The 16,512-nt window shown below is 41.7% G+C and overlaps 1 protein-coding gene across 6 annotated transcripts in view; it reads right to left on the bottom strand.

Annotated features, from left to right (window-relative positions):
• SORCS1 (sortilin related VPS10 domain containing receptor 1) overlaps nucleotides 1-16,512 on the bottom strand; it is a 589,194-nt gene that overhangs the window by 246,901 nt on the left and 325,781 nt on the right. For all 6 annotated transcript variants that reach the window (XM_051824151.3, XM_051824146.3, XM_051824152.3 and 3 more), the window contains exon 3: nucleotides 16,309-16,408. In XM_051824151.3, the coding sequence (XP_051680111.1) occupies nucleotides 16,309-16,408 (100 nt within the window). The remainder of the gene's footprint in view (nucleotides 1-16,308; nucleotides 16,409-16,512) is intronic.

Raw genomic sequence — 16,512 nt, 5'->3', positions numbered from 1 at the left:
TACTAGCCAGAGATAAGGGCTACTACCCAGAGATAAGGGCTACTACCCAGAGATAAGGGCGACAGAACATCCTGGTATGCACATAAGCCCCCTCCCCTGTGCTTGTTCAAGCTTAACAAAGAAACCGCGAGACACGTAGGGCACGTAGCCACCCCTTTCTGCTCTTCAAGGACCCCCTCCCCTTGTCCAAGCTTAGACACGTAGGGCACGTAGCCCCCGTTTCTGTTCTCTCCTCCTCCTCGACGACCTCCTCCCCTTGTAGTTACCCAATAAACTTACGCCACCCTATGGTATGTTAATTTTGTGGTTTTGCCCCTTAAAAGCTGTGTGAGATAGCTGCTCGGGGCTCCTCTCGCTTGCTTGCTGCTTGCAGCAGTAGAGGGCCCATTTGTACAAATGAAATAAATTACCTCCTGTTCTATTGCATCGTCTGGTCTGGAGTCTGTGTTTCTGGGGTCGTCACAAGAGGACACCGCTTTTGGGGTCCTACATTTGGGGGCTCGTCCGGGATTTGGGGGACCCCAGACTCCCACACTCCATCGGCCTGACGGAGGTAAGTTTGCTTACTTGTGTATTATTGTAATTGTGGTTTGTACTGTTTGTCTTTGTCTGCCAGGGCGACGTGGAATCCGTCCTGGGGCGGTTTGTACTGTTTGTCTTTGTCTGCCAGGGCGACGTGGAATCCGTCCTGGGGCGCCTGTACAGGCTCAGTATTGACTGGACCAGTGGGGGAGACAGACGTGTCCTGAGACCCCTGGTTCAACCCTGGAGGACGCTCCAGTGGTGGTCTGGGAAGGAGGGAAAGAGGGAATTTCCCTTCTTCCAGGGGAGAGCCTGGCCAGATGGCCGCTCCCTTCTGATAGTTTCGGTTTTGTCTAGGTCTGTTGCCGCTCGGCTTGTGATTTGTGTTCTGTGTGTCACTGTTTTTGTTGTCCTTTATTTCTTACTGTCTCCCCCATCTGTTTTTATTGTTGTGTTTGATTGCTAGATGTATACTTGTATGAAAAATGTGTATTGTATTCTTATGATGTGTTAATTATGTCTACTTCTCAATGCAACTCTAGGGCCAAATGTAAGGACAAATTTTTGGAATGGAGAGGCTTGTACCTAGATTTGGCTCTGGTAACCAAGAAACTTTGCTGCCGAATGACCTTCTCCTGCTCCTTGGGAGCCTGGCCAGTTCCCAGGGAGGAGGATAAAGGAATGTTTTCTGATAAACAGGTGAGCATGCTTCATGTCTCGGCTCTCTGGCCAAGACCCGAGATGGGACGCACTGCTTGCCTAAAATCTTGGCAATGAGCCACCCTTGTCCTTGGGGGCTTTAAGGGGGAGCCGGAGCAAGCCTCTGCTGCTGCTGTTTCGTTTCGGGGGGAACACGCAGTCAAGCTGAATGTTAAATGTGCCCGTGATGATTACTAATAATGTTTAATTCTCAGTATGGATCCTTCTCCGGAGCTGTGTGAAGATTGCCTAGTGATGCCCACAGTACTGTAAATTCTACAAAACATAAGTACAACGTGGACATGATCAATTGGCTACTGTGACTGAGGTGTTCTGTGACAGTCCCTTTAATGAGAAATTAACAAAATGGATTAATAACAGGACATTCAGGACCTGACACTCTGCTTGGTATGTCATTACAAAAATCATCAAGGAGGGCTATGCCTGATAAATGAGGGTGCTATAAATGTGGGCAACAGGGACATGTACAAAAATTGTCCAGAAGTCAAAAATAAGGCTCTTCCTGGGATTTGCTTCCAGTGCTAAAGGGGAAGGCATTGGGCCAATAAATGTCACTCCAAAACTGATAAAGAAGGTAATTCATTAAAAAACAGAGTTCAGGAAACTGGAAGCGGGGCCAGCCTCAGGCCCTCCCTACAGGGATCAGTGGACCATCTTGCTATAGTATCATTAAAGCAATGGAGCCATGTTTATTGCAACATTCTGTTAATCTATGCTCCTTTACCATCTTTCCTGTAAATAATTTTAGTGTGCACTACAAGGCTTGCAGCGTATTTCTTGTGGATTAAACTAAAAGTAACTAAGTCTGTGCACAGCAGACAGCTGAAAAGTAATTTACTGTCACAAATTGGCATAGTTGGCAGGATCCGCAAGTATGCAAAGCAATGCCTTTCTTTAAAAGAAAAACTGAAGTTGCATGTGTAACCTGTGATGTTCCTGGCTGGAAAGACCTTCAGATCGCCTCTTTGGTGAAGGAATGGGCTCTCTGCTCAGAATCGAGTGAGAATTGGGATGGCAAGTTACAGAGTGCACAGCCTCCACAAGTTATTGAGGTTTTGCTATCAGTGCCGGTGGAAAAGGGGGATGAACTATAGGCTTTGGGGAGGTGAGAATGGATTTTGTTATCTGCATACTGATGCATGTATAAGCAATTAAAAAATAAGTACAGAATAAATATAAATTAAAAAAAAAATACTGCCCTTTAGAGTCAAACTGCTAGGTAGTGGTAAAAAAATTATATCAAGCTTCTGTACTGCTGCCAGGGCCAACTAAGGTTATTCAGTGTAAACAATACAGAATTCCAGGTGAATATGAGGAAATATCTAAAACAGTAAAAAAAATTATCTTAGTGCTGGAGTGATGATTCCCATAATCACTAAAAGGAATTATCTAATTTGGCATGTTAAGAAATCAGATGAAACCTGAAAAATGACTGTGGATTACAGGGAATTAAACAAAGTTACTCTCCCATTGACTGCTACAGTCCCAGATACCATCATTTTGATGTAAAAGGTCACAAACATAAAAGCGTGTTCTTGATAAGGAAAGTTAAAAGAAAGAGATACTTTTAAAAAGATATAATTTGTAAAAATTGTTTATCTTAATGGCTGGTTTATACTGGAATAAAAAAAAGAGGGGGGGAGAAGAGAAAGGTTTGAGCAAGTTACAGAAGGTGTGAGAAAGTCGCAAAATGTTATGGGAAGAAGAAATCTTTGGTTGTTTTCTTTGACATAAAATCAAAATCTGATCCTCTGTTAAAGCAATGAGTTAAAGTAATCTATTATGTTCTCTTGATGTCTCTGTTAAATTCTAACTGCTTAAAAACAGCTGTAAAAAGAGCAGTGTTAAAATAGAGGGATCCTATCACCAATCAATGGAATGGACCTGATCCAGTACTGGTATGGGACAAGGGCTCCTAAGGGATGGGTTTTTCCATGTAACCAACATGCCTTTACATCATTAGCCTCTGATAACTTCTGCAATTGCTCCCTGGGCCATGTGGCCCTGATGCTAACATCTGTATTTACAGCAGCGGATAGAGTACGTCAGTGGTGTGCTTTACCTGAAGACTACTATAACAATCATCCTAATAGGAGAGGACACTGCCCTTGCCATGGCTGCATCAGTAGTAAGTGTTCCTGGACTGGCTTTTGGAAATAATCGTGGACTATGAAGGCTTACATGTTTGGTGACCAAAGCAATCAATCTTACTGCTACTGTGCTATCCAATATAGCCAAAGAATTGCATCAAGTTCACTCAGGAGTGCTTTTAAGCCATGCAGCTAACAATTACTTGCTGTTAAAAAAAAATCATATAACTTGTAAATCTGTACCTGGGGGATGTTATTTTAACATTACTAACAATGTGCCATATATAGAGTCTGTTATTGATAAACTTAAGAGTAAAATGCAACATATGTTTATTACTAACCCACTATTCATTTAAGGGGTTTCAATGGATTCATTGGTTATTAATGTTGGCTGGACTGCTACTGCTTTTCCCACTTTGTATGGGATGTCTTCCGTGTGTTCTGCATTTTATGCTGACTTCCCTATAGTATGAATGGACTGAGATTCATCATTTAAAACTTCGTACCAAGCCTCCTTTGTAATCAAAATAATTGATATTTGGCTGTATGTTTCATCTCTCACCTAATGTTGGGCTGGAATGGTACTCAAAGACGGGTAAGACGCTCAGCATCCTGTACCAACCTAAGACAGGGCTCTAGGCCAAGCTGCCAGAGTTACCGATGACGGGTAAGGACAGAGATGACTGAGGGCAACCTAAGACAGAGGCCATTCTCAATTTAATAAAAAAAAAAAGGAGGAGATGTGGGGACCCATGGCTGGCCATGGGCCCACATGCTAAGGCCTGGCTTGCTGATCATTGGCATTAGTCCTCATGCAACAGTATCAAGCCCTGGCCACCAGTGACCGTATTGAAACCCCTCATTAACGGCACACAATTTTAGGATTAAAATTAGTTCAAAGAGAAAATGGGGGAATGAAAGGAGCGGCCGAGAGCCGCCATAAAATGGCCTTAATAAAACAGTCCTGGGAAATGGGGAGTAAACTAAGTTCACAGAGAAAGCAGATAGCTACTAGCCAGAGATAAGGGCTACTACCCAGAGATAAGGGCTACTACCCAGAGATAAGGGCGACAGAACATCCTGGTATGCACATAAGCCCCCTCCCCTGTGCTTGTTCAAGCTTAACAAAGAAACCGCGAGACACGTAGGGCACGTAGCCACCCCTTTCTGCTCTTCAAGGACCCCCTCCCCTTGTCCAAGCTTAGACACGTAGGGCACGTAGCCCCCGTTTCTGTTCTCTCCTCCTCCTCGACGACCTCCTCCCCTTGTAGTTACCCAATAAACTTACGCCACCCTATGGTATGTTAATTTTGTGGTTTTGCCCCTTAAAAGCTGTGTGAGATAGCTGCTCGGGGCTCCTCTCGCTTGCTCGCTGCTTGCAGCAGTAGAGGGCCCATTTGCGCAAATGAAATAAATAAAATTACCTCGTGCTCTATTGCATCGTCTGGTCTGGAGTCTGTGTTTCTGGGGTCGTCACAAGAGGACACCGCTTTTGGGGTCCTACATTGTGTTTCTATTCTCTTCCTAGTTCTTACAAAAGATCTGGCACAAAATAGGCATGTTGTAACTTCTAGTTGAATTGACAAATGACGGCAAAACAAATAGCCATATAATTTGAAACAGATAATAATAACAATGAGGCTAACATTTATTGAATGCTTGCTTATGGGTCTTTGCTTTTTTTTCTCATAGCTGCATTCTGGTGTTGATACAATCATTACACCTTACTTTACAGAGAAGAACATTGTGCCATGGAGAGGTTCAGAGCCAACCAACCAACAACAACAACCAAAGAAACTTGTCTGATGGCAGTCAACTAGGAAGTAGCTTAGCTACAATAGAAAGCCAGGCAGACTGTAGGATCCATTATGTTAACCACTCTACCACCACCAATAAGCCACTGAGTGAAAATTCACATTAACCACTTTTAATTAAAGTATAGTTCCACAGTGACTTGAAATAGGTGCTGATTGAGTACCTGTCAAGAATGGAAAATACAAGATTTTGCCCATAAATACAAAAGACCATTCCACAGAGGGATGGGAGAGTAGCAAAGAGAGGAGAGAGAGTGAGCATGTTAGGGGGTCTGGCACTGCAGCATAGTGGGTAAAGCCAACTTCCTGCAACACTGGGTGTTGGTTCCTGTCCTGGCTGCTCCACTTTAGATCCAGTTCCCTGCTAATGTTCCTGGAAAAAGCAGCAGAAGGTCCAAGTGCTTGGGGACCTGCCAACCATGTGGGAGACATGGATGAAACTCCCGGCTTTGGCTTAGCCCAGCCCTGGTCATTCCAGCCATTTGGGGAATGAACCAGTACATGGAAAATCTCTCTGTGTGTATCTCCCTCTCTCTTTGAATTATCTTAAATAAATAAATCTTGAGAGAGAGAGAGCGCATTAAAAGGAAGAAGGTTCATGAAGTGCAGGCAGCAGCAGTGACGTTTGAATCTGCCACTGGGGAGCTGGGAAGGCTACATCTAGGACTGCCACACCTCCACACTTGAATCATAATTGTGTTTTCCTTCCTGGCAAAACCAATTTCAGCTGCAGCCATCAACATCTTTTACCTCTGAAACCACTCAGGAAGAACAGAGATAAGGGTAAATTGCACTCCCTCTGAAAGTCTTAATAAGCTCCTGGTAAATTAGCCCTCCTCTCTCTGAGACATCTCAAGAGATTCTTAAACTTGTACTGCTAAAAATATTTATGATTTTATTACTTTTTTCTTCTACTGTCTTCTTTGTGCCCTTTGTATTAGCTTTCTCTCACCCCTACTGCACTACTTTAAACTCTTTATGTATCTCTGCTATCTTCCCTCTTGACTTCACATGTGTGCTTTTCCTACTCCTCCTCTGATCTGATCTGATCAGTAGGTTTTCCTTTGCCCTATTCTTTGTTTTTGGGATTCATCCATATTGTCCTTTTGTCCTCATTTAGGCATACTGATTTCCTGATGACAGATGCTGTCAATTGTGGCAACACTTGGTATTCTATTCCCCAAACACACACACACAGCCTCAGGCAGCCAAAGAAGAGCAGATTTCTCTCTCTCTCAGCCTGCTATGGTTTAGATGTCGTTTGCTCCCCAAAGACTCATGATTTGGAAGTTTGCTCCTCAGGGTGCCAGGGACATGATGTCATTAGAGGATTTGCCCACAGATGGAACTGATGTAGTTCTCATGGGACCCCGGTTAATTCTTGCAAGAACATTGTTACAAAAGGGCAAACCTGGCCTCTCTCCAGCTTCCTGTTTTGCTGTGTGATCTCTCCCTCGTGTACCTATTCCCACCATGTTGCCTTCCTCTATGATGTGCCATACATGGGACTGCCAAGTATAGAGTACAGTCTGATATTAGAACCTCAGCTTCCAAAACTATAAGCTTAAAAACTTCTTTCTTTTTTTTAAAGATTTTATTTATTTATTTGGCAGGTAGAATTACAGAGAGAGATAGGGAAAGACAAAGAGAGATGTTCCATCTGCTGGTTTACTCCCCAGATGGCTGCAACAGCAGGAGCTGGGCCTATCCGAAGCCAGGAGCCAGGAGCCAGGAGCCAGGAGCTTCTTCCAGGTCTCCCATGCAAGTGCAGGGGGTCCAAGCACTTGGGCCATCTTTCACTGCTTTCCCAAGCAACTAGCAGAGAGCTGGATAGGAAGAGGAACAGCCAGGACATAAACTGGTGCCCATACAGGAAGCTGGCATTGCAGGCAGAGGCTTAGCCTACTACGCCACAGTGGCAGCCCCCAAACTTCTTTACATATCATCTTGCTCAGGTGTTTTGGTGTAACAGCAGAAAATGGACTAGTACACAGTCATTGCATTACATATCCTATACTCCATACATTTTTACCTGTGAAGATTTAAGCCTGCTTTGTTAATTTCAATCTGTAGTTTTCTTTTATGAAAAACCTTCCATTTCAATTAATAACAATTAATTTGACAGAGAGAGAGCTTCTATATATCATTCACTTCTCAAATTCCCCTATGGTTGGGACTTGGCCAGGCCAAAGCCAGGGGCCAGAAACTCACTGAATGGCAGGAGCCCAATTACTTTTACTATCACCTGTTGCCTACAAGGGCCTGCATTAACTGGCACAGGAAGTCAGGGTACCAGATTCAGGTATTGAACCCAGATACTCTGTTATGGGATGTGGGCATCTTAACTGCCTGTCCCTGAAAAAATTATTTGAAGTTGTTGACGTGAAAGCATACTGATGTTAGAGAACCAGTAAAATACGGGAGTGGATACCCAGAGGAGCACAGGACAAAACCTTCAAAAGACTGTGTCAAGGGGAAGGTCAGATCAGCAAAAGGAATCTTTCAATGGAAACTATTTTGTCCCGGAGGGTGGTAGCATTCTTTTAATTTCTCCAGGGAAGAAAAAGTGATTTTATTAAAGATTTATCCATGTTGACTTTGTTTTCCTGACAGCACCACAAGAAAGCTTGGGGCAGATCTGATATATTGGAGTGAAACATCCCACCCTAGTAAATATGGCAAATTTCCTGTAGCGGCCACATTCATCTCCATCCATCATGAAAGCAGCACGGGCCATTCACTAGAAACAAATGTTCTAGATACAGTATGTCAAACACAAAATGATGGAAACCCCCGAGACCACAGGGAGTGTGCTGGGAGCAAACAGACCAGAATGCTGACAAGACTCTGACCATTCTCCACAGCACAGCATAACGTGGAAGCAACCTGAAATAATACATTTGACCTTCATGAAAGGGTAATGGATGGGCACTTAACATTAGGTCAGCCAGACTTGAGAGAATATGAGCTCTCATAAAGACAGATAATGAGGCAAAATAAATAAAAAAGTAGGTAGATAGATAAGTAAATTAAAAAATCCACTCCTCAAAGAGGTTAATCAGATAGCCAGTTATGCATATTTAAAGTATTGTCAGCCTTTGAAAAGCATGCTTTCATATTTGAGTATTTTTGATCACTTGGTCACAAAGACAGCCATCTTTTGAGAACCAGGAAGTAATACAAAAAATACATAGTTTTTGGCGGGCACCGTGGCTCAATAGGCTAATCCTCCGCCTTGCAGTGCCGGCACACCAGGTTCTAGTCCCGGTTGGGGCGCCGGATTCTGTCCCCGTCGCCCCTCTTCCAGGCCAGCTCTCTGCTGTGGCCCGGGAGTGCAGTGGAGGATGGCCCAAGTGCTTGGGCCCTGCACCCGCATGGGAGACCAGGAGAAGCACATGGCTCCTGCCTTTGGATCAGTGCAATGCGCCGGTCGCGGCAGCCATTGGAGGGTGAACCAACGGAAAAAGAAAGACCTTTCTCTCTGTCTCTCTCTCTCACTGTCCACTCTGCCTGTCAAAAATAAAAAATAAAAAAATACATAGTTTTCAGATCAATCTTACTTCATAATATGTGGAGATTAAGGGGAAAAACAAAAATAATTCCATTTTGGTTGACACGAAAGCACTATCTAAACTTAGGAAAGAATACTCTATGGACTCATCCATCACTTTTCTACCTATTTATAATGTAAGCAGCATATACCTTTTTTTGAAAAAACACAAATGTGGCTAACAAAGTTATGAACTATAACTTCTAGAGCTTATAAACTTGATCCTCAAGCAGATACTACTTGGTTTTTTAAAAAATCATCAATACATGAATAATACTTAATGTACTGCTTTTTATATGTGGCAGATATAACATCCTACAAATGAGAAATAACAGATAGGTAATGTTAATTATGCAGGAAGCTTCTTTCCAACAACAACAACAACAACAACAACAAAATATACTTAGTACTAGTTAATGTGGCATGACATAAAACAGTAAACTACTGATTAATCTGATCAGTTCTGAGAACCCAGGCAATTCAGATGATATGCTGGCTAGAAAGAGAAAGGGGGAAGGAAAAAGTAAGTTTCTGAAACTCATGTATGTTTCACAGTTTATTTTTTGAACTTCCTTTTTGAAAATTAAAATTTTTTTACAAGACCAGTTTTAAAGAGACATAGGCAATTTCTAATACAAATCAACTGGGTGCGGATTATTCAAAGTGCTAAAACTGAAAGGAATGTAGTTGGATTAGGATTTCTTGATTTATGAACAGTATAAAGTGCAATTGCTTGATTTATATACAATAGGATAGAGTTCACGGATGTTTTGGGTTTAGTTCAGTGTACAGAGAGAGTGGAGTGTCCTAGATCCATGTTTTTCTTTTCCAACTGTGTTTCACAGAGCCCAGTAATTCCAGACGGCTCCCCTGGGGGCACTTCAAGGCTACCAAGGGATACCCAGTAGGCACTGCTCCTGGCATTCCGCCCCTGCTTCAAAGACAGCACTCGGCATTACTATTCTGTTGCTTGTTTGAAACCCAAGGGCCTGGATAACTATTGGAAAATCAACCACAGGGACAAAAAAATACAGATGTGACATCCTTTATTCAATTTTATTTTTTTCATGCTCAAGAAGAGAACTGAACACTGTTTGATGGGCCAAAACAGTATAAACTCCCAAGTGTACCCAAGAAAGATCCAAGGATATGATCCTTCCCTTTAACCACTGTTCAACGTAGGGTAGTAAGCATTTATTCACTAAAAGAAAAAGAAGTCATTTTTACTGAAGTTCAGAAAATGCCACTCCCACTATATGTCTGTGTTCATGCATGGTACTTCTTTATGAATGAAATATATATTCTTTTAAAAAGATTAGAGGCAAACGGATGATCTTGTATACAAAGGGACAGATGAAAGAGTTAGGGTAGAATGAGCAAGCACTGATTGTACGCCAAGGGAAACGCCATGCACCCCTTTGATGTATTATACAATACACGGGTTCTCCTTGGCCTCAGCACATAATGTGGAGGGAGTGCCATGCAAAGTCTTGGGATTTTAAATATTAATCACATTATTCTGGGTTAGAAAAGTTAATATTATACATTATGGCCTAGAAATGACTAAAACCTATGGGGATTCTTTCTGTTCTTGTTTATTCACTTGAAAGAATTAATTTTATAATTAGAGAAAGTAAATGAGTCATTGCTGGTTTCATGGGGCACTTCCCTTTTCAAGTTTCAGCCAAGGAGTCCAAAACCCAACCTAAGTTCAATTCCAACATTCAGTTATGTGTTAGACACATACTGTACACTAACATTCATAACCAGCCTAATAAAAATTGTAAAATTGACCAAGGCACTTTATCCCTTCCATGACTTTGCATTCTAAAGAGGAGACTAGAACTGGTCAAAAGCAATTATAGTACAACATAATCAGAAGTGGCAGAAAAAAGAAACAAATGCTTTGGAATTAAGAGGGAGGAAGAATATCTTATTAGGAACACTGATCAGATTTTATGAAAGAGGTGGCATTTAAGCTTTATGTTCAGGGCCAAATGACCTAAGCTTTTCACTCACTAGTTAAAGATAACCACAGGCAGGTCACCACCTTCTCTAGAACTCCATTTCCACATTTTTTACATGAAAGTGTAGAATCGGAATATTCCCAATATCCTTTTGGTTCTGATTTAATGATTCTATGATTGTTCCTAAGAAAAGCAGACAGATGCTATCAACCACACCTCTTCTACGTCTCCAAATGTCACATACATGGTGCATGAACTGCTCAACCAAATGACAGAATGAATAAACCTCCCCAGGATCTGAACAGAAGAGGTAAGGCATCAAAAATCAAACCCTTAGTGAGTATGGTAACTGAAACCCAAGCATGGAAAAAATGCAAACAGTGTTTAATTCTGGCATGTACCAAGAGACCTGCAGGAATGATCAAGGTGTTCTGAGAAGCGAGGGTCCTATTTATAGGATGAAAGTATGAGAAGACTCACTCGGCAGGAATGATATTAATTACATAGTGATAACAGACATGAGAAGGAAGTGGGGTGCAAAAGAAGCATAGGAAACATAAAGAAAAACTGTCAAATTTTTTCTTTGCAGGGAAAAGAATGTGCAGAGATGTAATAAATAACTAGATATATTGGCTATTCCAAGTTTAACACACATGCACACACACACACACACATACACACCCTTTCTTTTTTCTTTTCTCCTCCAATGAATTTCACTTGGGGTTTTTATATTCTTTAATTCTTGAAAATACTGTATAATACCTCATGAAGCGAGAACACTAAGGTTGGTTTGAGGTGATGGGAAAGGTATTGCTGATAGATACACACAGAGTATAAAGAAGTTTTCTTTTTAGGCAGAATGCAAATAAACTAGCAGATAACTTTAGAGGAAGACTGAGATTTCAACATTTACTTTTTTTCTTTGCTACATTTGTGTTAGTTCTTCCCATCATCTTCTGTATCTTAGCTATTCCTATCAAGTACAAGTTAAATCTTCTTTTTGTATTGAAGACCATACATTTGTGTCTGATAAGCCTCTGATAACGCAAGCAAGACTTGGGATTTGTCACGAACTGCAGATGGGTGTTCTAACTCTGAGACAAGGTGATGGATAGCTAGCCTGCCCTTCTTTTGGCAATGGACCCATATTCTTTTGGCCCTGCCTCATTTATCAGAGGGCAGGTGTAGGGCTCCTCTGATACAGAGTATGAATGAGCTGGGATAATACCCAGGAGCAGGCTCTCTCTGTTGCTTAGTCAAGATTTTCTAGACTCACATATGATGAGATTACTGTTATAGACCTATCTAAGGAAAGCTGCTGTCATGTACAGCAGGCTTGCAGAAAAAGAGCCAGCCAATGGATGATCATCAGTTTAAACTATAAATAAGGGCCTGCTTTACTCTGGACTCTGATCCAAGTAATGTCCCTAACAAGCTGCCTGCAAAGCCAGGGCGTGATGCCTGCTGTTTGAGACATGATGATCCAAGAACTGCTCTTGTCCTCACAAACAGCTAAAAATAGCAGCACGACCAGGAAGGCAAAACAGGTTCCTGGGAACATACAGAGTTGCACTGATGTCAGTTTAATTCCAGTTGCTCCCACTGTTGTGAAAAGCACAGGGAACTATCTGCTACAAAAGATGTTAACTTGTTAGATAGCACCCTGGAGACCTGGAAGAATTAACACAATCCTTTAAAGGAGCCTGCCCTTTTCACTGGAGGATAGGAGAAATCTTAGGAGAATTGAAATGAACTTGAGTGCCTTTGTCCTGCATAATTAAAAGAGCCTGATACTTCTTCCTTTCTTCTTCTTTTTTTAATACATAAACTCTCATTGATTGGGAAAAACATATTCACACTCTAAAATGTCCGCAGCTCCTATCTCTTTGGTTCAAATATGTCCCTTTCTGGGGAAGTACATATTTCATGGTGATAAATTCACCTCATAAGTAGAAAAACTGTACACAAATATACTGCTGTGTCAACTTTATTGATTTTTGCACCATTGTAAAGACCTTCATCGTCCTCCAATATATCTTAAATCTATCAGCATCTCAGAAAGTGACCCTGAAGGCCTCATTTATCTGTAGAGGAAAAGATCCCTTCGTTTAGGTTCACTCATAAACATTGTGATTTAAACGGCTTGTGACCACCTCAGATTCTGGAAAGTAATAGGCTCATAGTCACAAAGAATGCTTTTTTTTTTTTTTTTTTTTTTTTTTCTGGAACTAGGGTCTGCCAAGTCTTAATTAAGATCAACTGAATACCCATGGCCAAATGCCCTTTTTAAAAGTCCTCCAAATAATGATCAATTAATTATGCAGCCTGATTAATATGGTATATTAAGTTGTGTGAATTCAATTGCAGGGCCCTTTACAGTCTTTGTTCATAGCTTCCCTTCAGCCTCTGGAACTACATCTGGACTTGAGAGTCTTGCTTTCAAGTTCAATTCCTCAAATCATTTGAGTTTTCAGAGTCTCACCGCATATTCTGCAGGTACAGAAGAGCTTATAATCACAGTCAATATCTGACCTCTTCTTTATCGTGCTCCTCTCGAACAGCATCACTAAAACAGAGACTACTACTGGTTTGAATGATTTTAAAATTTCTTCCAGTTGTAAATGCCTAGTCCTTCTATCGCTTTAAAGCTTTAAAGCTTCTATCGCTTTAAAGATAGAGAAGTATAAATGACTCATGCAAACTCTCCTGCTAGGTGGAGGCAAGCTTCAAGGCAGATATTTAGACTCCTAAATCTTTTAATTTTTTTTTAAAAATTTTTTGACAGGTAGAGTTATAGACAGTGGGGGGGGGGAGGGAGAGGGAGAGGGAGAGAGAGAGAGAGAGAGAGAAAGGTCTTCCTTCCATTGGTTCACTCCCCAAATGGCAGCTACAGCCGGTGCTGTGCCGATCCGAAGCCAGGAGCCAGGTGCTTCCTCCTGGTCTCCCACGTGAATGCAGGGGCCCAAGCACTTGGGCCATCCACCACTGCCCTCCCGGGCCACAGCAGAGAGCTGGACTTGAAAAGGAGAAACCAGCACTAGAACTTGGCGCCCATAAGGGATGCTGGCGCCGCAGGCGGAGGATTAACCAAGTGAGCCATGGCACCAGCCCTAGACCCCTAAATCTTAATCCAGGGATCTTTCAAATATATAAATCATATGGAGTTTACCACCAGAAGACAGGATTCCTGAGTGTGGGGTGCTTGTTTCTCCTTGTATCCTAAGGTGCAAGCATTTTGTTGATTGCTAAATTAAATTTACTAAAAATGTGAAGCAGAGTGAAAAAAAAAAAACAACAGAAATTACAAGAATTGACTCAAAACCAACCAATAACTGAACCTCATTATAAAAATAAAGGGTATACATTAAATTCCTCAATTTGAGTCTGAATATAGCAGATCACAACCATTTAGATGTAATTACTGCTGACACACCAACAAGTGGCAGGTAAGCAAAAGACAGGAATGTTGAGGATACAGCTCTAAATATGTGAATTTGATGTCACTGTGTTGTGCTGTCAAACACATGAGGCTTTACAAAATTAAACTAGTTAAAATTAAATGAGGCCTGCGCCGCGGCTCACTAGGCTAATCCTCCTCCTTGCAGTGCCGGCACACTGGATTCTAGTCCCGGTCGGGGAACCGGATTCTGTCCCGGTTGCCCCTCTTCCAGGCCAGCTCTCTGCTGTGGCCCGGGAGTGCAGTGGAGGATGGCCCAGGTGCTTGGGCCCTGCACCCCATGGGAGACCAGGAGAAGCACCTGGCTCCTGCCAACCGATCAGCGCGGTGCGCTGGCCGCAGCGCACCGGCCGCGGCGGCCATTGGAGGGTGAACCAACAGAAAAGGAAGACCTTTCTCTCTGTCTCTCTCTCTCACTGTCCACTCTGCCTGTCAAAAAAATAAAAATAAAAAAAAAATACAAAAATAAAGTTAAATGAAATTTCAAATTCAGTGACTCAGTTATACTAGGCATATTTCAAATACTCCACAGAAACAATCGTTAGCGTCTAGAGTACTGAACAGCTTAGAGAAACATTTCTATCATCACAGAAAGTTCCACCGGACACTACTAAGTAATCACTACTCTTCCTTCCAGTAATTATATGAAGCAGGAGAAAGAGGGAGATAAGAAAGGAGAATACAATGAAGAGAAAATACTGATTAAGGCTTTGCTACCCTGTGCTAAGCACTTGAAGTGTCTAATTTCATATAATCCTTACAACTTTCCTCATGAGGTAGGTACTATAATTATCCCCATTTAAATTTGATGACACTGTGCTTGTGAGATAAGTAAATCACTGCACTTGTACATGTGATAATTGGCTTAGCTGGGCTTTAACTCAAGTCATCTAACTGCAGAGTCTATGCTCAACTGTCAAGTTATGCTGCTTCTACTAAATAACTTGAAATGCTTGGAGATACAGGGAACATTAAACTTTACATCACTGGTTCTTAATCCTTAATACATATCAGAAGCATCTGGGGAGCTTTCTCCAGATACAGCTACCTGAGCAACAGGGATGGGACCAGGGCTGGCATCTTCGGGGACCACCTAGTGATTTCTGCATGCAGTCAGAGCTGAGGATCATAGCTTGAAAGACACTATTATCCACTTCCTACAGTCTAGGTGTATAAAATGCAGAATATAATCAAGGTCATTAACAGTACCTAATGACAAATCTAAGATGAGAATCTAGGTGTCAATGTTAACTTCATAACAGTATATGGCGTAGTAGAAATTAATGAGCAGAGCTTTTCTAGTTCCTGATGGATACTATTAGTTAATATAACTCATATGCTGCTTAGAAATAACATGTCAAAATTTAGAATTTGATAAACGCAAGTTTATAAAAATAAACATATGGATATAGTGCCAAACTCCTTCTGAGACAAACGCGTTTCCCATTTAAAAGCAAACATTTTCTTCCTGAGAAAATCACATCTCCTACGAGTACATAGGACTGCTTATGCATGTGGTGTGACACAATAGAAAAAGTAAGACTGTCAACCTAAACACTTGATAAACATTTGATTTCAATTTTAGTCTTGATTTTGCCTGTAACTGCAATGGGAGCAAACCATTTCCCTTATAATTCCATTTTTCTCATCAGTAAAATAGAAGTATTTTATGGGATGAACTCCAAGGCTCTTTGCAGCCAAGACCCATGTTCAGGAGGGAGTAATCTCTCCAGTGTTTGCAAGGCACTCATTTCTGCCAAAAACAGTGCCTCCATTCTGGCATGAATTAACTCAAATTCCAAGTAAGTTATTCATTCCATGCCAAGGGAAAACAGCGGCATCAGATGAAAACCCACCTTTCTTCTGAGGTGTCAAGGTTGACCCTGATTCTGTTGACTGACTCACCAGAGTCCCTAAAGAGGGTCAGTGGCATCCACTCAGTAAAACTCACTCTCTGCAGCTGCCTCTCTGAAAGGACCATGATCTACCTACCTGCACACTTCCATATGCACAGCTGCTGGCCTGGAAATCATGAAGTGGCAGACATTGTACCACCTTAGCACCCATCACCTTTCTTTACATCTCTACTCCCAGCTTAACTGTAATGCATTTTTACACAGCTAGGAAAGTTAGCCAACCAAGGCAGGAGCCACCTCATGAAACAGCATGCTGAACATACAGTGCTTACCTTACGCTTGTTGGTAGGACACACATACAGATAGCTCAAAATTGTTTTCAAACCAACTTTATCATTTAGCTTCTCATAGGTGGTCCCATAATCAGTTGACCTATAATTCAAAAGAGGCATTAATGAGGACAGAAGTACATGTCATGGTTGTCAGTACAATGCATGTTTTTCATAGTAGAATGGCTCTCAGGAGAATTCTAAATG

The sequence above is a fragment of the Oryctolagus cuniculus genome, chromosome 15, assembly GCF_051225735.1.
Source record: "Oryctolagus cuniculus isolate XC-2025 breed Fujian yellow rabbit chromosome 15, ASM5122573v1, whole genome shotgun sequence".
In the NCBI taxonomy this organism is placed as follows: Eukaryota; Metazoa; Chordata; class Mammalia; order Lagomorpha; family Leporidae; genus Oryctolagus; species Oryctolagus cuniculus.
The sequence above is the reverse complement of the archived record's forward strand: the minus strand, read 5'-3'. Positions and strand labels throughout refer to the sequence as shown.